This window comes from Desmodus rotundus, chromosome 13 (assembly GCF_022682495.2).
Source record: "Desmodus rotundus isolate HL8 chromosome 13, HLdesRot8A.1, whole genome shotgun sequence".
NCBI classification, from domain to species: Eukaryota; Metazoa; Chordata; class Mammalia; order Chiroptera; family Phyllostomidae; genus Desmodus; species Desmodus rotundus.
The window spans coordinates 42,396,306-42,422,399 of NC_071399.1; the positions used below are offsets into that span (position 1 = coordinate 42,396,306).

The following is a 26,094-nucleotide window of genomic DNA, read 5'->3' on the forward strand; positions in this document are numbered from 1 at the left end:
AAGTGAGAAAAGCCAGGCGGTAAGGGACAAATACCATATGATCTCACCTTTAAGTGGAACCTAATCAACAAAATAAAAAAGTAAGCAAAATATAACCAGAGACATTGAAATCTAGAAAAATGTGAAAGTAACCAGAGAAAGGGGTACGAAGGGATAAATGGGGGAAGTGGGGAGGGTTTTCAGGAGGAAGTATAAAGGACACATGAACAAAACCAAAGGAGGGTGGAATCAGGGGAGAGAAGATGGATGGCTGGGGTCAGGGGGAGAGGTGAGGGGGAAAGGCAGAAATCTGTACTTGAACAACAATAAAATTTTTTTAAAAACCAAAAACTGGAAATGATCATACTGTTGGATAGGCCAAAAAGTCTATATATTCTTTTCCATAAAATAAAAGACACACTTTTTCATTTTCACTAATAACTATTGATTTGGATATTTTGAGTGTGTCAGCTGTCTCCCACATGGTATAATGTTGATTGTTCTTAAAGTCTTGATCTGATCACTATCAACTTTAACTAGTCTACTGAACTGTGGAGCATTGTCCAGCAAGAAATCTCCAGGATGAAACTTAGCAGACCACTTTTGACGTGGTCCATCAGTGTCAACACCTTCTCCATACACTGTACAAATCTTGTTTTTGTGTTTCAATTGTGTTTTTACCTTTCTCAACATAATAAAGCATAATATGCTGGAAATGTTGCTTATTTTTCTTCCATCTTCAATATTACAATGGCTACATGAAAATTCACCAATTTTGATAAGTTTTTTTTTAATGCATACTGATATGACAGTTGTCACAATACACAATCTAACAAAAAATTTTTGAATGAAGTTAGACACAACTAGGCACTACTAGAGCCATCTAATGGGAAAAAAACAAATGAACTTTTTGGCCAACCCAACAGAGTGAGGTGATGTTTTGGTTCTGACTTTATTCTCCAATTCCTCTTTCACCTTGTTATGGTTTGGGGTGCACTGAGAATATAAAGATGAACCATTCAGCATGACTTGAACAGCATGACCTTCAATACTCTGTGTTCATGGTGAAGTCATGAATTGTACTTGAGACTGACCTAGTATCTTTTCACTTTCTTGCATTTCCATTCCTGAATCCACTTTTCATAGGAATTCCCCACAACAGACATTTATACTCAGGCTTTATCTGTGTTTTCCCCCATCTTTAAAGACATAGATACTTGTTCCCTTTTAGGAATGCCTTTCAGGGAAGCTCCACCTGGAAGTGAGTTTACTAGTTGTTTTCTGGTAGCTCTAGCAACTCTTGTTTTATTCAGCAAGGAGTTTTCAGTTAACTTTAGTCCCAGTGCTTATCCTTTAAGAACAGACTGTGTCCTTATGTCTCCATTTAGAAGAAATCCTGTTTCTATGCATATCGAGAATGTGTCCTCAGCAGGTTTTTACGGGTGTTTGGAACAGGGTACATGAAAATTTGTAAAACTGACTTACTGCTGGATACAGATTACATTGATTTTAAAAGCCACACATTCTTAGGCTCAGAGTTCCTTTTATCACCTACACAGTATATTGTGTTGGGATGTCTAACACATCCCAACGAGAGAGAAAGGTGAACTACGCTTCTTATTTTACTTACATCTTGTATAATATTCTTAAGGGTATACAGTAGACCAGGATATTAAATATAAACACACAATGTATAGGAACATAATTCTACTAAGTGTGTTGATTTTGATTTATTGCATGTCCATCTGTTTGCCTTGGATTGGGCCCATAGTTTTGGAATTGAGCCTACAACCCTGAGAATTTAGGATCAAATTTTACTAAAGGACCTCTTTCTCTTGAGCTCTGTGTTCTACATTAAATATGAAGTCCAAGATTATTAGGAGATAATTATAATTTGCATATAAATGTGTTTATTTTCTGAGTATAGAAAAAAGTTCATAGTTTTTTCAGGGTTTTCACCTGGTCCTTGTGACAGTCAATCACATAGTTTCTATTCTGGGGAATGCAGCCTGTGGCCAATGGTTTACTTGTTCCATCCTTCACTTAACTTGCAAATTCCTCTGGCTGTTCTTTTCTTGGTTTCCAATACACTGAATTGGTTTCAGGGGTAGTGATGAATAAACCTGAATATTAGGTAGGGGGAGGGATTAATTTAGAAGTGTCTTAGTCCATGGCAGCTAATTTGCATGCTGAAACCTGGAAACAGCCAGCCTGTTCTTCGTGAGGTCCCAGGTAAAGGCACCTTCAGCTTAGGTATGGGAGGCTGTGCTCACAGCTTGCTAGAGCACATGCCAAAGTCTTCTTGTGCCATCTGCATGACCAGCCAGGCCTTTCTGTTGGAGGTATGTGTTTTGGTTCAGCACAAAATGTACAAGTCTGAGAGTCATTTTTAATCATGTGATTTACATACATCTTATATAAGCAGGAAGTGAATCTGTTACATTGAAAAATCCCACAGTACCAGGGTAGGCGCTGATTTCTGCCTTCAAATGCTCTTTCTTCACAGATGTCACAAATTTTATGTCCAAGTTGGATTTCCTTTCTGCTTGTAACTGCTTATTGCAGCGCTTCCCAAACTGGGTTCACATCGCTCGTATTGTCACAGTGGTTTTTTCATGGAGTCCCCAGGCCAAAAGTAACACCTGTCAGCTCTGTTTATTAGGTACTTAGGGCCAAATAACTTAAGTACTTATATTCTAACATAGGAGGCATTTCAAAAATATGTTAATTTAAAGAAAAACATTTGCATTTTATTTTTTAATAACCAGAACTCTTACTAATGGAATGTGTGTGCATATTCGCTTTTCCAATTTGGAATCAGGTTGCTCACAGCCCTTCTCATTTTGTTCCACATTGATTTTTTTGCCCAACTTTAAATCATAGCAACCACCAAATACCCAGTTTCACAAAGATATGACACCATTAAAAGGAATGTAGCACAATCTAATGTTGAAACTACAGTTTCCGACAGATGTCAAGTATCATTGTGTTTTCCTTGAAAATGTAAAATATCCATGACACCCCTCTGAGTTTTCTAGGGCATCTCAGCACACAGATTGGAGACTGTGGGTTTGTTGCATGGTTTAATTTTTTGATCTGATAGTTATAGGTGGTTTTAGCTTTTAAAAAAAAAGTTAAGTCTTCTTTCTATCCCTTTCTGAAAGAGTGTGTGCTCCTTTAATTTTAGCAAGGTGATTTCTTATAAGTTAATTGGTAGCTACATCTGAATATTTTTTATTGAAGTTTATTTTTAACTACTCTATAGGTGATTGAATGCAACTCTTGAACCAAATTCCTAACAGAAAAAATAAGTGCCATGAAAGTAACTTTTTTTAAGTTCAGTGCTTATCTTTATTTTGTTCTCTCACCTAATCTTTGATCTTGGCTTAATTTCCATGTAGCTTCTCCATATACAACTTCAACTCCAAACATCAACAGTGTGAGAAATGCTGATTCAAGAGGATCCCTCATAAGCACAGATTCAGGGAACAGCCTTCCGGAAAGAAATAGTGAGAAAAGCAATTCCCTAGATAAGGTATTTTTTTTTCATATAACTTGTGTTTCTTTTAATAAATAGATTTAGCCCAAAGTAAACATGCTTCATGTTCTATTGTTCATTGTGTGACCTTAAAAAACAAAACAAAACTCAGTTAACCTGGGGTAGATAATCCCAGGTATTAACTAAGGATGGGGCCCATTCCCTGAAACTCCCGATTCTTATTTCCAGAATTCCAGATCAGGGCAGTGTTTGCAGTTTGAGTGATTGGTTCTGGCAGGTTGGACAGCTAGGAAAATAAAAATGCCACTCATTTAAAATCTCTGTGGTCTGTATGCTGTAAAACAACATTTATAACACAGCTATCCCTGCAAATGGGATAGGGTCCAAAGCCAGTTCCAGAAAAAATTAATTGAGCACACAGGTAATTCAGGGATAAAGCTTTTTTTGAAATCATTCTGTTCTTACTGCGCCCCCAACCCTAGTCCAACAAATCTTTATATTTAACCTTCTGTCTTGAAATAACTAAGGCTCAGATTATTTGGCACTTTGTAGAAATGGGTAAAGCTTGGTTTTAAATGTGGAACCATGACATGTTGGTCTCATCGTGGCCACTGTTGTCCTAATTTATTTCAAGGTATAGGCAAGCACATGTACGAATAAACAGGTGAACCATTTAGGGATATATTCCTAGTACTCAGAAATATGGAAAACGTCCTTCCTCGGTACCAGGTTTGTCATCTCATTATGCCTTTCCATGGCTGGCATTGACGTGATTATCTTAACTGCCAGTTTTTTTGAGTTGCGTGTATCGCAGTGTGGGTGTGTGTCATGACGTGTTGAACTTTTCCCTTGACCCTGACATGCCTTCGTGTATAGAGGGAGAAGCTGCTCAGAAGGCACTCCGCTTGTGTCATACACAGTGCTGGCGAGGAGGAGAGCTGCCAGTCAGCCAGGAAAAACCGGGTCACCGTGGATTTTTCCCTTCTAACAATTCCAACTTTGCCAGAGGAAACATTGCATGCTGCACCTTCCCTCCCGCTGCAGGAAGTGCTGCGTTCTCCTAGTGGCTCTGATGAAGTGTGTGTGTGAGCCCGGTGATGCATCTGCACCAGTTTTGCCACTAATTCCTCCTGTATTCGTTCCTTAAATACAAATATTCACAGATGTTATTAAACCTGTTTATTATATATTTTTTCCAATTGGCCTTTAATACCTTGAAGTAAAGATAATTTTTCCCTGATCTCAATTGAAATAACTTTGGATTTTTAAATCTCTTGTGTTTTTATCATGAGATGAGATTCTTGTTCTGTTTTTTTTTAAGTTAACACTTTGAATATGTGAACCTGCTCTGTAGTGGCAAAACTGCCCTCACCCTGCACCCTGAGCTTTCTGACGTTTGCTGTGTTGAGCTAAGCTGATGATGGAATGACCTCATCAGTTTAGGGTCTTTGGCATTGCTGTGCTGAGGTGTCCCTAGTTGTCCCTATGGGGCACCTGCCTATTGTTTTTGCCCCACGATGTAACTGAATGACAGTGACTCAGCTCCAGGTTTTTGTGACTGGAACTCAGAAGCACCGTAGATTTCATTTGCTGTTTCAGCCACTGAGGTTTTCCTGAGGATGTGGTTGGTTCTGCTGTGTTTTCTGAATCATCATTTCTGTGTTTGATCCCAGCACACATACTTTTCTGCATGAGGTATTACTTAACATTTCAGAACTAAGCTGGTAACTAAAACAATGGTTATCCAGTGTGAAAGGTTTATGCCTTCTGGCTTGTCCCTTAGGAAGTGTGCACAGGAGACAATCCAGAGCTTCTGTGGAATAGCTTCTGTATATTCGGTGAAGGTGTGCTTATAGTTTGTCTACAAATTATTTATACTTTCCAATTTGAATGATTGGACTCAATTCTAAGAATGTTTTTCTTCCAAGGGAGAAAGTGAAACTAATTTTCTTTTTACCTGTTATTGAAAGAGAAAAATCCACCTATATTTCCTTTTTTAGCACCAACAAAGTGGCACTTTGGGAAACTCTGTGGTCCGTTGTGACAAACTTGACCAATCTGAGATTAAGAGCCTGCTGATGTGTTTTCTTTACATCTTAAAAAGCATGTCTGATGGTAGGTAAAAGTAAAGATATCTGTTTAACTTTCCTCATTTCAGTATTTGGTTTATTGTTTTAAAATTGCAATTGGTTGAAAGGCTATAAGGATTTAAAGGGGCTTTTCTTCCTTGTTTTAAAAACATGTTAATTTTCTAAATGAAGTAGAAATAAAAATTTTAATTTGGAAAAGTATCTTTATTCATTATTATAATCTAGAAAATGAGTTCTAAAATGTGAATGGGCCTATTTTCTAAATTTATATCAAACTCAGACCTACCATGTTAACTAAAGGAGGCAGACACAGATAAATAAAGTAGCTTTTGATTTTGTTTTAAATTTCATTTCTCTAAACAAACTTACTGATAACTTGCATAACTTCATTAGTCTATCTCTTGAATTAGAAAATACAGTGTTGGAGAACCTCAGCATCTCCTCCATGTAGAGTGTGTGACATCCTGGCTTTAACTGGAAGTAAAGTGTGTTATTTTTATTTTCTAATGGAAATGGTAGTGCCATAGTAGATTAAGTTTCTGATTAAGGGTTTGACAACCACATTTTTTAATAGAAAGGACCACAATCATTAGTGCTTTATCGGTACCACATAAAGCTTGTAAACATCCATAGCAGGACACTTCCAACTCTGGTTTTGTGATATAACTATTGATGTGAAATTGTGCCATGGTACAATGTCTCATTTCTTATTTTGGTCAAAAATCTTGTCTTATTTTCCCTCCAACAAATTAGAAAGTGTACTGTGAGGTCAAATGAGTGAAAATGAACTCACTTTTGAAAACAAAATGCCATTTTTTGAGAACCTGAAGACCTCTTGTGCTGCCTATGTCTGAAGGCAGTAGGTATGGTCACTGAGCACCCTCAGAGGTATTTCTGCCTGCAAATAGTGTTTCTTTTATATTGAGTTTCCATTTTAGCAGCAAAACAGCCCAACCTTATGAATCAGATGTTAGGATCGGCATACCTGTCCTTAAAGTGCTTTAGGACCAGGTTATTTTAGTCTTCTGTCAATCTGTTACTTTAAAATACCTACTTACAAAAAAGAACCAACAACAGGATTTTCTTTGAATGATGATGACCAAATGCATAAGCACTGGATACTTTTTCTGATATTTGGTTTATAAAATTGAAATTCTTTCCATTAAGTCAGAAGTTCTAAACTTTATGTTATGGTAGTGACTTAAAGCCAGCATTATGATCCTGTTTACTTTATTGAAAGTCTTTTTTAATATTTTAAGTTTCAAATAATAAATATGATTTATAACTAGAACATAATTGCTTCTTAAAGGCAAATATCAGGAATTTTACATCCAGGTGAACGTTATCCTTTAAAATCAGCCCTTCAGAAGGTCATGCACGTATTTTAAGACTACAAGAACCTCTTCAAAAGAGTTTTATAACTTTTAAAAAATTACCTGAACTTAATTTCCTTCCTTCATAATTAGAATTTTTTTGTTTGTCATGTTTAAGAAATCTTTGCCTATCCCCAGGATCATGAAGATATTTTCCTATATTTTCTTTAAAGGTTATATTACTTAAATTTTCACATTTAAACCCTAATATCTACCTAGAATGCATTTTTGTGCATGGAATACGGTGGAGAAGTTGCCTTCAGCGTAGTTTATCAGACAGATGCCAGACTTGATTGTATAACTCTATGGCTACTTTTTCCTTTATCCCACATTTAATGAGCACCTTCTCCACACGGGGCCTTTACCCTCTGTGCCTCCCTTCTTCATAGAGAATAGCTCTGTCTTTCCCCTTGTCTCAGCCAAATAGCCTGAGCTCCGAGTAAGGAAAGGCTGACTTGGTGCCTCTCAGATGGCTGCTGGCTGGCTGGATCTATCTGGCCTGTGCTGGGGTGACCACAAATGTCTGTAAGTTGACCTGGAGAGGCCCACCAGTATTTATTTGCTCCCTGGGTTCTCAGCACACCTGAATGACCAGCCTCAAGTTACCACAGTTTGTCCACAGTTTGGAATCTAAACTCGGAGTCCCTGAAAAATGGAAAGTTCCCTGAACCTCCCTTTCTTAGTGGCACCTTAATAGGCCACATGTGGCTTTAAAAATCAGATGTACTTCATTTAAATCACCATTCCACCATGATTCTTTAGGCTGTTAACTTGGAGAATTACTTAACTTCCCTGAGCCTTCATTAGTTTCTCTGTAAATTGAAACTCTCTGCCTCAGATTTTGGTGAGAATTCAATGTCATGCTATATGTGACATCATGAGACCACCTAGCACAGTGCCATACATAACAGATTCTTCGTATATACCCCCTGGCTTCCCCAGATGTCACCATTCTTGACAGCATAGAGTAAAAGTTTGTGGCTGTGCATCTTCACAAGCCAGCAGCACCTCTGCAGCCACCCTCTCACTCAACCTCAGGCCCCCAAAGTCAATGACTTTTTCTCTGATAGGAATCTCTTTGCCTGTTTCTCAACCTCAATGTAAAATACTACATGAATGCACACATGTTTATGAAGTATATCAGAGCTGTGCAGTGTGCTGAATGGTTAAGGGTCATACACAGAGCATCCTTCCTGTAAATAAATTTGTAGGATCTGCTTTAACTACAGATATGCCACGTCCTCTTGATGAAGAGCACGTGTGAGTTTTTCATCATGTGGGGGAACAGGCACTCCCGCACTGTTTGTTTGGAGAGCTATCTGGCCATATCTGTGAAAATTTTAAATGTACATACCATTTGACACAACTATTTCACTTCAAGAATTTATCCTATAGATGTAGTTAGACAGGTGTGCAAAGACCCATGTGAAAGGATGTTCATCAAAGCATAATTCATAATAGCAAAAGATTAGGGGTAAAACAAGGAAATGTCTATCAGTAAGGAACTGACTAAGTAATAGTGCATCATGGAGTGGAATATTATGTAGCTTGAAAAAGATTGAGATAGAGCTAAGCTGCATTGTTCAATTAAAACTCAAGTGCAAAATAGTGTGTGTGGTATGCATGCTTCCATTTTGGAGTGTGTGTGTGTGCGTGCATGTGTGCACGTGTGTCATGAAGGGAGTAATTACGCACATGCAAGACTTTTCAGCAGATTTCCTACTGGTGAGGGATTCTGTAGTAGGTAAAGAGACAACCTGACTTTAAATTTTATGCCCACTTTTATTCTTTGAACATTCTAGTCCACTTAAGAGCACGTTATATATGTTAAATATGTATTATGTAGCACTAGATGCTGTATGAAGAAATTAAAGTTCAGGTGTTCAAATGTAGCTTCTTTAAATCAAATAAGACCGTTGTATATGTTATCCAGTATAGATTGGTCACTGTGGTTTGTCCTTTCATTAGCTATAAGAGGAAGCAGGGTTTGGAGGACTACACTGTAAGATCTCATGTTATAATGTATATGAGACGCATCATGATTCTGACCAGATAAATGTTTACTTTCTAGATGCTTTGTTTACATATTGGAACAAGGCTTCAACATCTGAACTTATGGATTTTTTTACAATATCTGAGTGAGTAGTTTTGTTTCGCTAATTGCTTCTTGATTTTTCTTGGCTAGTCAAGAGATATGAAGACTACTATGTGATTGAACCAGGAATGTGGCATATTCACACCCATACCTACTCTCAAGCTGTTTTTCCTGGACCAGTACCTGCTCTCAGGAGCTTGTGACTTAGCAGTCAGGACCAACCTCAAATTGTTAGATATATGGTTGTTATGAGAGGTAACTACTTATGTATACAAGCCATTTTAATAAAATAACAGAAAATATATTCACTGAATTGGGTGGATCCTGCATTTCTAAGTTAAATCTAACTTAACTCAAGTAGATACAGAAACTGAGATGGAAAAATTGCTATAATAAGTAAAATTTTACATGTTATCTATATTATCTTGTTTTATCTCTTCAGTTTAAGTTTCTTATTTCCTTTAAGCTCATTGGTTTTAGAATCCACAATCCATTATTCAAAACTGCTGGGGCCGTTGATTTTCCAAATTCAGAATTTTTTTGATTTTTGAAAAATTTACATACTAAATAAACTCCGTAAGACCCCAGCATGTTCTCAGGCGACACCCCATAGTCAAATACATTATTGTTTCTGCAGTAAAAAAATTATTTCTGTAGTACTATGATCGTTCACAGTCATTGGGTAAATCATAACTATAAGTAGCTTTATACTTGTTAGTGGGGTCATGATCTGCTGCCAAATATATTTGCACAAACTCAGGTGGAAACCTGTGGTGTTCTAAGCTTTGTGCATTCAGTTGATAGTCTCATGACTATTCTCTCTGCCGAGTTAAAGGTGGGAGTTGTCACATGGTGAGGTGAGATTCAGCATCAGAAGAACTTACTGGATATTATTTTAACGGCCTCCTATTAAACATGTTCTGGGGGCGGGTTTTACCAAAAAAGAAATCAATGTTATGGATACTCTAAAACAAAACAGAAAACTACATACTTGATGTCTGTAAGGGACCAGTCATTTTACTTAAGCCAAAACAGAGAGCGCCTTATTAAATAGATTTGAATGAAGATGAATAAACAACTCAGAATAGAGCAGCAGTGCATATGGTTTCCCTTGTGGTTTCCAAGGCAAACTGCCTGGAGTCAATGTCTAAACCCTGAGTGGATGGACAGTCCTGTGGGTCCTAGGCCTTTCTTCTGAGTGGCTTTAACTGCCCACCACAGCTCTGACAGCCACATAATGTGGGGCCTCCTTTTCACGTAAGTAATTTTCTCTTGGTTTAGAGGGGCCTTCAAGAGAATTTCTGAAAACCAGAAGGGGCTAGTAAGAACTTATTGAACGTGTTATTTTATTGTTCATGGGTTTATATAAAACAATGCATTGAAAATAATTTTATCTTCATGTTTCCCTAATAACCCTTCATCCTGTCTGCAGAGTCTGCTTGCACCAGTTCCAGTACATGGGGAAGCGCTATATAGCCAGGTACTGTGGGGATTTTATCTTAAAAAGTGTTGTGTCATTTTCTGTATTACTTGGATCTAAATGTAGGGGAATTGTCATCTGCGGTGATTGGCAGTTGGAATTCTCATAAACAGCCATGAAGACAGTTGGCAGGTCTTTGGATTGCTACCATAAAATCTGTGAGCATCTTTTGCCTACAATCCTTCTGTCTTGTTTTGTCTCACTCATATCTCTTGGAAAGATTTGCCTTTGTGGGCTGTTGCTACACTTCTACCCTTGCTTCTCAATTCTCCCTCATAATCTGTTCCTTCTGTCTTCTCTTTCTCTTCTCTTTCTCTTGATGTATCTTTTGGCTCTTTTCTCCTTCCCCAATTATTTCTCTTTCCCTATTTTACTTTGAAAGTTCATTTTTACCCATTTTACCCAACTACAGAGATACTAATTTCTCATCTAACCAATTTTCTTCTTCCTAATGAAAGAATATTTTTAGTCCATCTCAAGTTTGGACTTACACAAAACCTCTAAAATTTAGCTTTTTCTCCTCCACTTCTAAATAAGCTATCCGTGCCCTTTGTTTTTATCTGACCAGAACTCTTTGTGGAGTATCATAAATCCATACTGCCCTGTCCCACAATATACTCTTGATCCTGCATTGAGTTTGAGGAGAGCTAAAAACTCATTGCTGATGGGCACCCAAGCAGCTCCTTTGGAGGTATTTCCCCAGAGCACATCGTGTCCTCACCAAGCACCTACTCCTGCTCTGTAGCCATTCAGTGTGTCTGTATTTGTTTTTTTCCATGTTGTGTATTCTGTGATAATGTATTTATGGGGTCCTGGTCTAGATGTATTTTTCTAATGCTATTGTTTTTAAAAGTGTAATTATAAGTAAACATTGATTTTAAGAAAAACTTCGTTTAGTTGTAATTGAGATTTTTCTCTTATGTATAATTTTGTTTTATAGCAATGAAGTAGGAAAGATTTTTAATACACTTTCTGTTTGAATGTGAAGATTTTGCTTTTTATGTTAATATTCTTTTCTTGGGCTATCTGAGAAATTTTCAGAATTACATTTTATGTTAAATAAAAGTATATATTCTCTTTTAAAAAGAGCAAATTTACAGAGACTATTTTATGCTTTCCTCCTATTAATATCTTCTATTTTTAATCAAAATGTGGTGGCACTTAAAGTTCTCTAATCTTAATTTTTTTATTTTCATCAGTAATTTTTACATTTGAGATTTTGAGTACCAAATACAAGTATACACAAGGTATCCTTATAGGATATATTCCCTTTGACTTTGTCCTGTGAAGATGGGCAAACAGTGTGTTTGTAACAGAAATACATTGAACTGGGCAAGCTTTATACCCTTCTTACAGTAATGGTCACCTACATCACAAGATGGCATTAGGAAAATGTGCAAAATAGAATAAAATGCCACAGAGCTGAACATGGTATATGTGGGAAGCTGAAGTTTTCTGCTTCAACAAAATATTTTAAAATTGGATTTTGTGAAATTTAACTCATTTTTTAATGGCTATGCATTTAATTTTTTAAAAGAAAATCCTCCATCTTTATACGCGCCTTGTATATATTTGCACATAAAACTATGCATCCTTTGACCATCTTAAAAATAGATGAGCATAGGAAAGTGGGAGTAGAGGGTGATGTTTCTTTGTTATGTGCACTGTGGAAACTCATGCCATGCTTTATAGAAAATTGTCATGGTCTCTGCTGCATGTGAAAAAGATTCTGAATGATTCAAACGTCGTCAGAGTTTGCCATTTATAGTGGTTCGGTTTTATGAATACTGCGCCTTCTTATTGTGTCACTTTGAAATCAGCTGGCAGCATGTCGCCGGGTGATACTTCATGCATGCCCTGTTCTACTCCACACAATGAACAATGCAAAGGAGGAGATGGTTGGCTAAGGGATGGGGACAGGTGTTTTTCTAGCACTGGCCCCATTTTTCATCTGCTCTGGTGATGGTACATGATAGGAAAATAGCTGTCTGATTGCTAACCCAGATCACTTTTCTATTTTCTTTACTTGACTGCTAACAAGTTTAACAAAGTGTATGGCTCTTCTCCTTCCTGCCTGGGTAAGAATAAAGGTGTTAAAACCGCTTCATATAATCCCTCCCATTGCATGTTTGTTCTCTGTTTCTTCCAGTGCATTATTTTAATTAAAAAATTTTTTGCTCTTTAATAACATATATAATTCAAAAAGATACATGGTGTTTTGACAGCTGTCAAAACACTAACTTCAGCACCACATTGGACTGATGCTCAACTTTTTTTATAAGTAGCATCTCTAAAGTATTTTCTAAACCTGAAAAGTTCTCTGCTTTGGCTTTGTCTTTGCTTCTGTGTCGTCACCAGTGCTTTGCTGTGGACTCTGTGAGAGCTGCTGCCTGTATGTCTCTGGCTCACAGATGGGCTCCTTTGCTTGGTCCTCATGTGGCCAGTCTCTTATCTGCTGTGTCCTCTCCTCACTAACGCTCCCTGTTTCTCTGCAGTGTAACAAGTCTAACTTTTGCTTCTATCCCATTTCACTCATGTTGCAGGAACCAGGAAGGGTTGGGACCCATAGTTCATGATCGAAAGTCTCAGACATTGCCTGTTTCCCATATCAGAACAGGAATGATGCATGCCAGATTGCAGCAGCTGGGCAGCCTGGATAACTCTCTCACTTTTAACCACAGTAAGTCCCATGACATACCATCGTAACAGCCAGCCATCTCATGTGACATCTCAGAGGGGAGAGCCCCAGGCCACACCACACCACTTCACCAACTTGTCTTTTCTTCCAGCTCAAAGCAAGTAGGACGAAGAGCTCATGGTGCAGTTCGCTTCCTTGGAGGAGAATGACATAATGTGGACCATAGTCAACTACAATACTAGACCTAAAGTGCTAGACCTTTTGTCCCAACTTCTCTGCTCGGTGTTTTTTAAAACAAAATTTGGCAGGTTTGATTGATATTTTTAATTTAATATTTGGATTCATTGCCTGGTGCCAAATTCTCATTGATTTTCCTCTTGTAACTTCTGAGAACATCTGGGACAGACTTCTTTGCCTTGATCCCACGCATGTAATTGATCATAGTCCACATTCTGACGTTCATGCTTAGAATGTATGTTAAACTGCTGTGAAAACATAAAGCCCATGAATCAATTTGTGAGGGTGTGGAAAAGCCAATAACAAAGTGACTTTTTCTGTGTTTTCAGTGTGAGAAAGATATCAAGTGTGCTTGGAATTTCTGTAGACAATGGTAAGATTTAATCAGGTTGAAGTCTGCTTTATGAGGCTGCTTCACTTGCAAATCAAGACCTTTTGTTCATCTTGCCTTCTTAACTTTGGTGCTTTCTAACTTCACAGTAGAGATTCTGCCAAAATGTGGGTGCATATTTTTAATTGACTTTTTTCAGTCCCCAGAGGGGATGTGGCATCATGTGCTGTTCCTAAAATTTAAGTCTTTCATCTTCGTAAGGGTTTCTCAAAGCAGAAAACCTAAAAGATACCAACCATGCAGCACTTTGAAAACTAATGTGATCATTTATGATAAATACCATTTCTGTTAGTGGTATGTTCTCTAATTGTTCCACCTTTTCTCCAAGCATGACATAGTAGTTATTGTTCTCTCTAGACAATTGTTCTCATTTTAAGTAATGTCTTTAATACATGATTATTAATATCTCATCATTTCTAATCATAAGAACTCCATTCATTGTGATTTCTATACCTCTTCCTTAATGTAGGTCAAAAGTAAAGACAATATTCCCATCACATTAAGTTAGTAATACAGTTGACCCTTGAATAACACAGGGGCTAGGACCGCCAACCACCCTTGCAGTAAGAAATCCACCTATAACTTCTGACTCCCCCAAAATTTAACTACTAATGGCCCATGGTTGACTGGGAGCCTTATCAATAACACAAAAAGTTAATTAATGCATGTTTTGTATGTTATGTGTATTATATACTGTATTCTTGCAGTAGGTTATCTAGAGAAAGGAAATGTTATCAATATTAAGAAAATCATAAGCAAAAAAAAATACATTTACAGTATTTATTGAAAAAATCTGCCTATACGTGAACCCACACAGTTCAAACCCATGTTATTCAAAGGTCAACTGTAGTTCAGGGTAAGAAAGCTGAGGAATCAAAATTCAGCAGCTTCCCATTCTTCCACCCCAACAACATTAAATGTAATGGGCATAGTCTCTCTTTATAAAATTCTAGGATTAATTTAAATCAATATTATGTCTGCCGCATACTGAATTGGTAGCTTGCAAATGCTAGTTCTGAGTTGTTTACTTAGCTGTAAAGGGTGTATTAGTGACACATCTAAAGCTAACATACTTAATTTTTCAACATCTTCTCTGTTAGGGCTTTTTCTAGCTCTGCAAACTAGGAGTTGAAACAAACAAAACAAGTTTTGTTATTTTTAGTTTTCATTCCCTAAATAACAAACAGAAATTAAAGTCCCACTAAGCTCCATGACCTGCTGCAGATAATTCGTAACACAGGAACTTTCTCACTGTCAATTGACACAAATGCTTAAACTTTAAAGCACTTAAAAAACCCTAGCCCCACCTCCAAATATAATTGTTTAGAAAACACAGAAAACAAAAATAAAATAAATAATCAACAGCCAAATTAATAACCTTAATCCACTAAAATATGCAGCAGCCCCTCCCACTGCAAATGGATTTTGTAGTGGTGGCTTGAATTGCAGGAGAGAGGCAGCTGGCTGTGTTCCACTGCCAAAAACTCTTGTTTACATGGTTGATTTCCATTCTGTATTCCTGCTGCCTACACAGAGAACCCGTCCTTCTTGCCTTTCTCCTTCATCCTGGAGGGTTTTTTTTCTTTAGTCAGTTTTCTGTGGCACTATCCTCAATCAACGTTTCTCCTTCAGCCTTCCCCAGAAACAGTGCATAGCTGATTATTTTAGCCTTCTCCTGTGTTTCTACAATTCCTGGCTATTCCAGATTGGTCTGGATGTCTCATAGTCCTTGCATCTTCCCCTAGAACTCAGTCTTAATTTATAGCTCTAATTCTCATTATGTATATTTGGGTGGCTTCAGCCCTTCCCTTTGTTAGCATTTTTGAGCTTTAAATCGTCACCTCAGCCAAAAAACACAGGGAAAGGAGTGTATACTGTATGTATATATGTATGTGTATGATCACATATATGCATTTGTACACACGTGATTGTTTACATCTGTACCTAGGCATTTTATGGGAAATGTATAGCCATATATGTCTCTCTGAAAAAATTCCTATTTAACTGTGAATACAATACCTTCTGTTGGGCCAACCAATATGACATAGATCGAATATGTGAGATATTTTCTGGGATGCCAGACTCTTAAAATGAATTTATTTTAGAGAAGAATCAAAATAGGAAGAGTCCCCTCTATACCTACATTTTTTATTTTCTCTTCTGTCCAAGTGGTAAAGGCTTTGTCAGACCTCAGCTTGACCAGCAGGGAGCAGCAGAGGACTGTAAGAAACTTAATCCAATGTGGGCTAAGCTATACCATCCCCATCACCCATTAATAGAACATTGGAAAAGACATCATATGCACTACACAGGGTACTGTAGTAGAGACTTACCTGTACTCTCAGATTTTAATAGGAAATAATGAAAATGACAATTCTCCCCATGGCCAATAGTTTCATCCATTTCATAAATACTCAGGATAGAGGCTTGTTGTTTGGGTCATTGCCCAGAAATTATATGAAAAGTAAATTTTAAAACATTAAGACAATGACTTATTTACTGTAAAGCGCACTCACTGTGTATCATTAGAAGAGATCTGTGCCAAGTGACACGTTGAGAAATAGCTACATGCAGAATATTTTATATAAACCAAGTTATGAGGGAGAAACTATGTGAAACATGTTTGCAAATAAGTGATACATTTCCAAAAAATATAACGTAACACTTTGTATTATTTTGATGTTATGCATTATCTAGAAATATATTAAATTAATTTGCATGGTAATTCATATTTCCTACTGGTGTGGGGAAAATCCAGCCAAGAGGTAGAAATGCTTGAAGAAAACCTATATTTCATATAATTCAATATAAGAGTTTAATATCACTGGATTAAGTTGCAGAGAATTAGATTTCAGGTCAACCTGGGGAGGCATTTTCTACCTGAAATGCCCATTAGTAGTGCAGGCACGTGCAGCTAGAGTTGTGAAAACAGACTGGGAGAGGACCCAGTGGGGCTATTATCTGGGTCGCTGACAGGCGGAGTTGGAAGAGGTGGCTTGTACAACCCCATCTCACTCTGACATTCTTTCATGTCTATGAATCAAGAGTAAGTTAATATAGGTGATAATTAAATTCCTTTATTATACATACTACTGAATTAATATGAAAAACGTAGAGAATGCATGTATTCTCTGAAGTAAAATTAGTATTTTTCAAGTTTAAACATGCACAATATATATTTTTAAATAGGTGAAGTAGGCTTGTAGCTTTAAATGTCTATACTCAAGATAGTAAAAAATGCCGTAAAGCCACATTTCCTTGATTCTCAGACATGTTTCCTTGATTTAGAAATAACAGTTTTGCACATTCACCATTATTTCCAAAATCAGGTAAATTCTGTGGGGACTCTTAAGTGTATAAGCCACCTTATCTATAATAATCACCTGGGTACACTTTGCCAGTAAGTTATCTAGAGAGAGAAAGGATACCAATAAATTCAATAAAAAATTCAATTAAAAATGACTTTTACAAAGTAACTGTAACTTAGTGCATTTGGGGGAATACATCAGTGAGACAATGTGCCATTCATCTTTAGTGTGATTACTACTTTTCTGTAGAATTTAAGTCTAAATGTAAATATTAACATACCATTTGAATGTTGTATTTCCGCCTTAAAAAAAGAGAGAAAGAAAGGACAGTTTTGTGCAGAGAAAGAATTAAAATAATCACCAAAGCAAGTTCATTGTTACAGTTTAACCCAGACTCTAAAAACTTTAAATTTGGGGTAAATGGCCGCCCTCAGTAAAAGGGTCCTTCCCCTTGTGTGATACTTTTGGTTGGTCTGATAAAAGGTATGTTTTTTTGCCTCTTGCCCCAGTTTGTGTTCAGTGTAACAATAATCATAAATCTGTTTTCCCCTTTCGTGGTCTCTGTATCTTACCAAACAGACCTCACCAAATGAGGAAATGTCTTGGCTTACAAAGGCAGTACAGTGAATATCAGTACTAAAAATACCCATCTTTCTTTCCTCTGAGAGATTTTTTTTTTACCAAAAAGGCTGAAATAAAAAGAAATAGAACTAGCATGAAGCCAAATGTGTTACGTGTGTTGCTAAAATATGGAGCATTCATTATGTGCCCTTGTACATGGACTCTGTCACAATGTGAAAATTCACAGTCCACAGACACAGAGCTTCAGAACCACCTTTTAAGAGCCAAGCAAAATTGTATGAAAACACATAATAGGGTTCTTACCATATTTTAAAAAGCAACTGATAAAAGTAGCTTTTTTGTAGCCTTTTAAAAATTCTCCTGTAACTGACATTTATTAGTCAGAATAGACAGATTCATACTCATTACTTTCTTTTGTCTTAACAATAGGTAGCATGATGCAGGGACCTAAATAAGAAATTTGGAGTGTAGTTTCCGTTTTTTCCCCCACATCTGGCCTCAAGAAAATTCTCTAGGTTTTCTGTACTTGATTTTCATGATCTGTGTACCAAATGTCCTCCTCTCTGGAGTATTAAGAAAATTACCTGCATAGTAAGTGTTGATTTGTTTTTGCTCCTTGGAGAAAGACATTACATGATGTTTTATTATAATGCCATCTTTCTTTGTAATCTAGATCAATACTGTAACATCTTTGCATCCCTATATATATTTTTGCTAATGCATACCATTTCATAATTTAACATTTCAAATTGTATGTCAAGCTACATTTTTCTTAGTTCTAAATAGATTTTACAGCCACATAAGAAGATACCAGTTTGTACTTAAATTATGATCTTCAAGTTCTTTCCTTTTCTTAAACATTTCTTTCAGACATATTGGCTTTTGTGCTTTTTATTAAAGCAAGTAGAATATTATTAGCAGCACAGTCAACTCTTGATTATCATTCATTATTCTAGCTGATATTACAGCTCTTTACATTATTGACTTAAGACTTTTTGTGGCATTCATTATGTACAAGGCACTATTTCAGGAGCTTCACAAATATTAATGATTTAATACTCAGTACAGCCTCTGAGATAGATACTGTTATTATCCCCCTTCTACAGATGAGGAAACTGAGGTATAAAGAGGTCAAATGACTTGCCCTCAGTCACACAGCTAGTAGGTGGCCAAGCTGGATTCAGTGACCAGCAACGTGACCCTCGGCTCATCTTCTTAACCCCTGTGCTGTGCTGCTGCCTCTTTCTGTGTGGGAAGCTTTGGAAATCTCAGCCTGCGTCACCACTCTCACCGTCCTAACAGCTCGGCCAAGTGCCTAGATTGAGTGACTCCGCCCAGGTGCCTTCCTAGCTCCACTGTTTACTAACTGTGTGACTTAAAGACAAGTTATTTAGTCTTTCTGTGCCTCTATTTCCTCATCTGCAGAGAGGGTCTAATAATTTACATATTTCATAGGGCTGTTGAGGGATTAAATGAAGTAATACGTGTAAAGTTCATAGAATTAGGCTGGTACATAGCAAGCACACAATAAATGTTTGCTGCTATTACTTCCCTTCTACGGTTAAAAAAGAATTATAATTGAATGGAAACTTTATTAACTATCAACCCCTCCCCCCCAAAAAAAGTAAGGCTTCTATTAACAATCAAAAGTTGACTGTGACTCTACCACACTGCCAGCCTCTCTGTCTGCAGCCACCCAGCAGTAACCTGGCATTATAATTCGTGCAGGCTATGGCTACTCGGACGCAGATGTTCTTCATCAGTCATTACTTGAAGCCAACATTGCTACTGAAGTGTGCCTCACGGTTCTGGATACTCTCTCTCTATTTACACTGGCATTTAAGGTTAGTATTGAACAGCTGTTCGTGGTTAGAGCTTTACCTTTTGAATTCATTCTGCTTTTTTAGCTGAACCAGCAAGCACTTCCTGTGTTTTCTTTTTACTGTGGCAGTTGTTTTTGCCCCTGCAAGGAAACCATTAATCCTTAAATTTCCTTAATGAAATTACTTAACAGTTACCAACTTGCATTCCCTGCAATATAAGAAAGCTTAACAGGTCAGGGTGAGCCACAGGCGTGCAAGTGGTGAAAACAGTCTCTTGGGGGGGAGGGGGACGGTTAACTCTTAGCTGGAAGACAGTATTTAACTGGAAAAAAAGGCTTTGCTGTGCCCTCAGGGGTGATAAATATGAGAATGTTTAATCAGATATTTCTGCCTCTACTCTCTTTAAACATGTCTAAATGTGGTGGCAATTGAAATTAGATATTTATCTATAGAGAAGCATTAAGTACAAACACATTCACCTTGTTAAATTTTTTTAAATTTTGTATGAAATTAAATAGTAGAAGCATTTCAGGGATAGAAAATAGAAAAGTTGTTTTGGTCTTATTTTAGCTTTTAGGAAGTATTCTGGTAGGTGGAGATGGACTCTTTAGGCACTCCCTTGTTTTTAGGAGCCTAATGCTTCCCATTCTTGCTAAATGATTTCCTCCATTTCCAGCACAGAAAGGAGAAATTGAATGAGTATTAATATGCTATGAATATTGAAACAGTATGTTTATTTGCAAGGATATTTGGAAAACATAACCTAAGTCACTCTCTCCTTTGTTTATCCCCACTAATAAAGCACATTTCTTTATTAGAGTAAAAATATTTACCCTGTCTCATGTCACTTTATTATAATATACCTTTATTCTTCATAGAAGCCAAGCTATACTCAGGTGCCCTGAACTGTTATTACTAGGAGTCTGCTGAGAGACGAGGAAATACAGATCCTAATACAGTGAGTGTGAGGGCAGCAGTGTCCTACTGCAAAGAGTCTCCATTCTGGTGGTACCGAGTGTGGTTCCCAGGCTCCCAGAACCGCAGACCCTGGGAACTTGTTATAAACACCAGTTCTCAGGCCCTACCCCAGATGGACTGAATCAAACTCAGCATGAGGCCTGAACATAGTTGCTCTATTGGAACCACATTTGGAACACCTTTCTGTGTTCTTTTGGATATTTTTAGTTTAAAATGCTTATGTAAATAGGCAGTCAAGTCTTTAATGTGAGCAGTTGCACCTGTATCACTGCTAACAATGAATCTGTAAGTTCAGGACAGTAGTTGCAACACTTCCTCCACTCTCTGCCTGGGCCTCACCCTGTAACTGAGCAGGAAGTCCTGGAGCTATAAGGCAGGTGCAGACCTGGCCTGACAGACGGGGGAAGGGCACATGCAGCACAGGCAGTACCGTGAGAATAGAGATAGTTTCTTTACTAAGCAGCCTCTGGTTCTTATCCGCCCCCCTTTAAATTGTTGGCTTCATAGTAAAGAAGAGTATTGGCCAGAGTTCCCAGATATTCAATGACTGGCCACCAAATAGGTTCTGACTCTTGAGAGAGAAACAACATCTGATAAATTGGTTGTAACATTTATTAGCCGAATATCTTTAGGAAGATTACTTCATGTCTCCAGACCTAAGATTTCTCATTTGTAAGATTGGAAGAATAGTCTGCCTCACAGGGCTGTTGCTAGTTTAAAGCGAGGTGACATAGAGTAACAGTAAATTTTTTCTTTTTAAGTGAAATGACCCTTGAAAGGGCCTACCATCAGCTCCAATACACATGAGAGACAGCCATGTATACAGAATATACCATTGGGTTAAGTTCCAACCCCACTGTTAGCCAGATTTTAAGCCTTGGGCAGGTCAACTTGACATCTCTAAGCCCTGATTTCCTTATGTAGAATGTGGCAATTATGCCTACTGTGTCATGGATCGTTCTGTGTCAAAGTCTATATGCCAGTGTGCAGAAATGTTTGGTGTTTCAAGCTTAACACCCCCACCCCATTAAAAAGTGGGAAGATGGGCAAATGTTACGGCATCAGCGGAAGTCACGCCAAGTTGTAGGCTCACCTATCCCGGATTCACAGGGTCATGACACTCACTGGCACAGCAGCCACTGGGGTCTCTGCAAATCCCTTTGGTCACCCGAGGCATCAATTGGAGTATATCAGAAAAATTACATTATTACATCGAGTTAGCTGACATAATTGTTGGCAGAAAAATCGTCTTCCACAGATATTGCCCCATCATTTCTGAGTTTTTTAATTTTTATATGTTAGTTTTTTTATATGTTCCTTAACACATAAGAAGTTACCAAAGGCGGTCAGAAATCGCATTCTTAATGAGTGAAAACATCTGAAAAACTTAATCCCTGAGTTCTGGTTGTTATTATAGTAACTTCCTACTATTTATTGAGCACCTTCCAAGGCTCAAGCATGAATCTTCACAACAGTCTGGCCTAGTAGATGTTCTTAACTCTCGTGTTGTAGATGAGAACACTGAGGCTGGGATAGGTTACAAAGTTCGCCCAAGATCACTACACAACTGGCCTATCAAAGCCCTTATTCTCCATTGGAGGGGTGTGTGTGTGTGTCAGGGTAGTTTAACAATCTCTCATAGGAGGAAAAAAAGCAAATTACCAAGTACTCACCAGATGCTGGTACCACACTAGGCATTTTCACATATGTTATCTCATTTAATAAATTAAAGTTGTGTTTGTAAAACCAAGAGAGTAACATTCAGAAAAATACAGTTCTCCTCTGGGTTTTTTCTAATGCCTATCAACACCACCCCAAAACAGTGCTGGCCTTTAAATAGCTGATAACATTTTTAATGTGTCCACAAATTTAATCTGAAAATGTATTTTTAGTAATTCCATGTAGTGCCTTTTCTTGATTTGAGCTGTGTGGTGAGAACCAGGACATGATGATAAAGAGCTAGGAATGACCAGAGGAAGGAGCACTTGGATACTTGGGGTCTTACTAAGGAGTTTGTGATCTGGTTTATACAACCATGAGCCTGGTCTGCAAAGACACACAAGGTTTGGGTCATCTTAGCAATGGGTGAGCATCTACAACTGAAACAGCTCTTCTTAAACTAGACTTTTACAGTTAGTTTAAATCAATGCCTAAAAATAAATGCCATATGCCTAGGAAAAGGGTAGCTGTCTTGAATAGTATGGTTCCAGATATCTCACTTTGGCACCTAAGGTTTAAATTTTTCTCTTGTTCTTGAATCTTTAAAAATTATTTATATTGTGTGCTTTTCTCTGAAAGACCCATGTCCTGAGGAGGCCATGTTCACCAGTCAAACCTGAATCCACGCCAGACAATTCCTGAGAGTTGTATATAACCTATTCTCTATCTTATTGGTTGAAATGCCATGCTTTTCATATTATTCTGTCTTAATTTCCTGAATGAAATTCTCCCATACTCAATAAAAGTCTATAAAGAGCTCTGGCTAGTGTGATTCAGAGGATTGAGTGCTGGCCTGTGAACCAAAAGGTTCAATCCTCATTGGTTTAATTCTCAGTCAGGGCATGTGCCTGGGTTGCCAGCCAGGTCCCCAGTTGGGGGAGTGGGAGGAGCAACTGATTATATATGTATCACACATTGATGTTTCTCTCCCTGTCTTCCTCTTTTCTCCTCTCTCTAAAGATAAATTAACAAAATAAAAAGGTATCTCTTCCTTCAAACAAATCTATAAAGAAACAAAGTGGAAATACTAAACACTCCATGGTTACCTGTGGTTATTTCTGAGTGCAAAAGTGAAGGGTGGTTTTTGTTTTCCTTTTTTCTCCCCTGTGGACCTTAGTGAATGCTTAAAAGTTTTTTATGTTTAGACTTTCTAATTAATGAGAGAGAGATACACACACAAACACAGGGAGAGAGCAAATTGATCAGAAAATTAAGGAAGGCACTTGGTAAATTGGGATGTGCCCAGGATTAAAGGTCCTTTACCCCCTTTAAATGAGAGCTTATTTATGTCTCAGTGTAAGTGAGTGCTAACTCCATTGTTACCAGCAGATTTTGAGATCGGAGCCTAAGAGGCTAAGTCCTGAAAATGAGAAGCAAAATCTTGCCCAGAGAGAGTGAAAGGAAGAAAAATTCAGTTCCAGAGGGAAGAACTTAAAGACAGGTCAATTTAGATGGCAGGACCAGGGGTTCATAATTTTGTGAATTGTGTCTTCTGGATCTCTCCAGCAAAGAGTTCTAAGAAAAATAAAAGCTTACATCCAGATTCACCCAAACCTTAATCCATCCGTAATTAGGAGGGACCATGGTTTCTGGGAAAGTGGTGTTCACAGATAACAAAACATGTTGCCAGTTCCCAAAACACTAGAAACAGCTCCCTCCCTTTTTTTGGTTGCTGAACAGCTGCTCATGGTTGGGAATTATTCAGTTATTTAAATCCTACTTTCTGCTCATTAAATTCCTTCTCTTTCACATGGTGGAATTCAATACTGTACCTCAGGGTTTCATGATATAAATGTTACTGTGGATGCCAGGTGTCCGACCAGCTGTGAATACATCTGTGAATCACTTAAAAAACAAAACTTACTCCTCGAGTAAAATTTTTTCCCAACAATAAGATGTGGTAACTCTTATTACTGTTACTCCTGCCATAGCTTGCTGTGTAACAAAATTATTTGGATATAAGTTATATTTGTTCATTTGACTAAATTGTAAGATCGGTTTGAGATACTGGCCCCTTGACATTTTTTTATTATAGTCATTTTTGCCTACTTGTACCAATTGCTGTCTCCCAAACACACACCTTTGTTCAGAGAGGCTCGTCTGTATTTGAAGATGCAGGTCTTTATTGTCACACACGTTTAAATGTGATGGCTGTATGCTGGCCTCCAGCTGGACTACGCCTCTGTCTACTGTGTGTGAACAGCAGTCAGTGGGCATTTTAGCCAACCAGATTTACAGTGTGTTTAATAAGGGCGAATTTGCTGCTGGTGTGAGGAAGTCTTGAAGAATGAAGAGAAGTAATTAATTGTGACCGTCTTATTTTTTTTTATCAAGTAAAAATCCCTGACGTGTTAAAATCCTTCTAGCTACCACTTACTGAGCTAGACCAAAGTATGTGTCAGATGTTTCCTATACTTGACCTCAGGTCTTCACAGCAGCTGTGCAAGGTCAGTTTTAGGGCCATCTGTTTTACAGGTGAGAATAGTGAGACTCGGTTTACTTGCCAAATCCACGTATGTGATAAATGGTGCCTGAGCAAAGCCTGTACGTTTTCCACCTTACCAAACTGATTACTCATAGCTTAACAGAGTGCCTGAGCAGTGTGGGGGCGGGGGGACCTCACTTTTAGAAGACCTCTTTCATATACGTCACGTCAATATTTTTTCCAGCCCTTCAATTAGCCAACACCTGTAATGACACTCCTTCATTGGAATTAAGGTGTCACAAACATTACCTTTGTACTAGTTGCCAGTATACAGTAAAAATAAGGAAATACATAGAAGCCAAATCAATAATGGGGAACAGTGGCCCTTTAAACCATCTTGCAGTTTGCAAGGAGGTTTTATAATTAGTCCCTCTTTTTATAGGAAAAAGTACACTCTCCACAGCAAAAATTTATTATTAGGCTTATTTGTAATACAAGAGTATTCTGTTGCTTTCCTAGAAGATTCATGGCAGAATTTGTTTAAATTATACGTTGTCTTATTTAATACCTGGAAAATTTAACCTTTGAGCTTCAAAATTGTGTGAAACACATTATAGGTGTCCAGCGTGTCTCACTAATGAAGCTGTCCTTGTGTGTTTTAAGAACCAGCTCCTGACTGACCATGGACATAATCCTCTCATGAAAAAAGTTTTTGATGTCTACCTGTGTTTTCTTCAAAAACATCAGTCTGAAACGGCTTTAAAAAATGTTTTCACTGCCTTAAGGTCATTAATTTATAAGGTAAGTTGTTTCATCAGGGAAGGTCATCATTGACTGTCATGTTTCCTCCTTGCACCTGGAGTTGAAGGGAGCGCTGACCTTTATTTGGCTATTTGCTTTCGTGTGTTTTATTTAGTTTCCCTCAACGTTCTATGAAGGGAGAGCTGACATGTGTGCTGCACTGTGCTATGAGATTCTGAAGTTCTGTAACTCCAAACTGAGCTCCATCAGAAACGAGGCCTCCCAGCTGCTCTACTTCCTGATGAGGAACAACTTCGACTACACTGGAAAGAAGTCCTTTGTCCGGACACATTTGCAAGTGAGTGTAGTTTAGCTCTCCACCATAATTTCTTTGAAATCATGTTTTAGCAGAAAAACTTTGAGTGTTACATTAATTGATTCACCTCTGCATGAGTACGACAAGATCTTGCCAGATCTTGGCATTGAAGTGGGAAATTCAAAAGTCACATTGACTGGTTTGGTTTATCTCATCCTCCGCCTTGTAAGATTTAGGCCCAGGATGTGTTTCTATTGGTAAATTAACATTTACATATTGATTCAATATGGGACTGACTAAAATTCCATTGATTCAAGATACATTAGAATCTGTGTAAGGCTGCCTCATCATAAACATCATAGGTGAGACACAAAAAGTCCAAAGTGGTTCTTTTCCATCTTCCATCTACTGGCACACACC

General features: G+C 37.7%; 1 protein-coding gene across 17 annotated transcripts in view; it reads left to right on the forward strand.

The window, feature by feature from the left end:
* Window positions 1-26,094, forward strand: part of DOCK9 (dedicator of cytokinesis 9) — a 344,395-nt gene that overhangs the window by 266,391 nt on the left and 51,910 nt on the right. For 8 of the 17 annotated variants that reach the window (XM_045186630.2, XM_024578994.4, XM_071220214.1 and 5 more), the window contains 8 exons: window positions 3,381-3,514; window positions 5,479-5,593; window positions 9,013-9,079; window positions 10,469-10,516; window positions 13,060-13,196; window positions 19,401-19,516; window positions 25,281-25,418; window positions 25,534-25,716. In XM_045186630.2, coding sequence (XP_045042565.2) covers window positions 3,381-3,514; window positions 5,479-5,593; window positions 9,013-9,079; window positions 10,469-10,516; window positions 13,060-13,196; window positions 19,401-19,516; window positions 25,281-25,418; window positions 25,534-25,716 — 938 coding nt within the window. Of the gene's footprint in view, window positions 1-3,380; window positions 3,515-5,478; window positions 5,594-9,012; window positions 9,080-10,468; window positions 10,517-13,059; window positions 13,197-13,720; window positions 13,765-19,400; window positions 19,517-25,280; window positions 25,419-25,533; window positions 25,717-26,094 lie in introns of all 17 variants that reach the window. The other 9 variants (XM_045186634.3, XM_024578999.4, XM_071220218.1 and 6 more) reach the window with 2 other exon arrangements.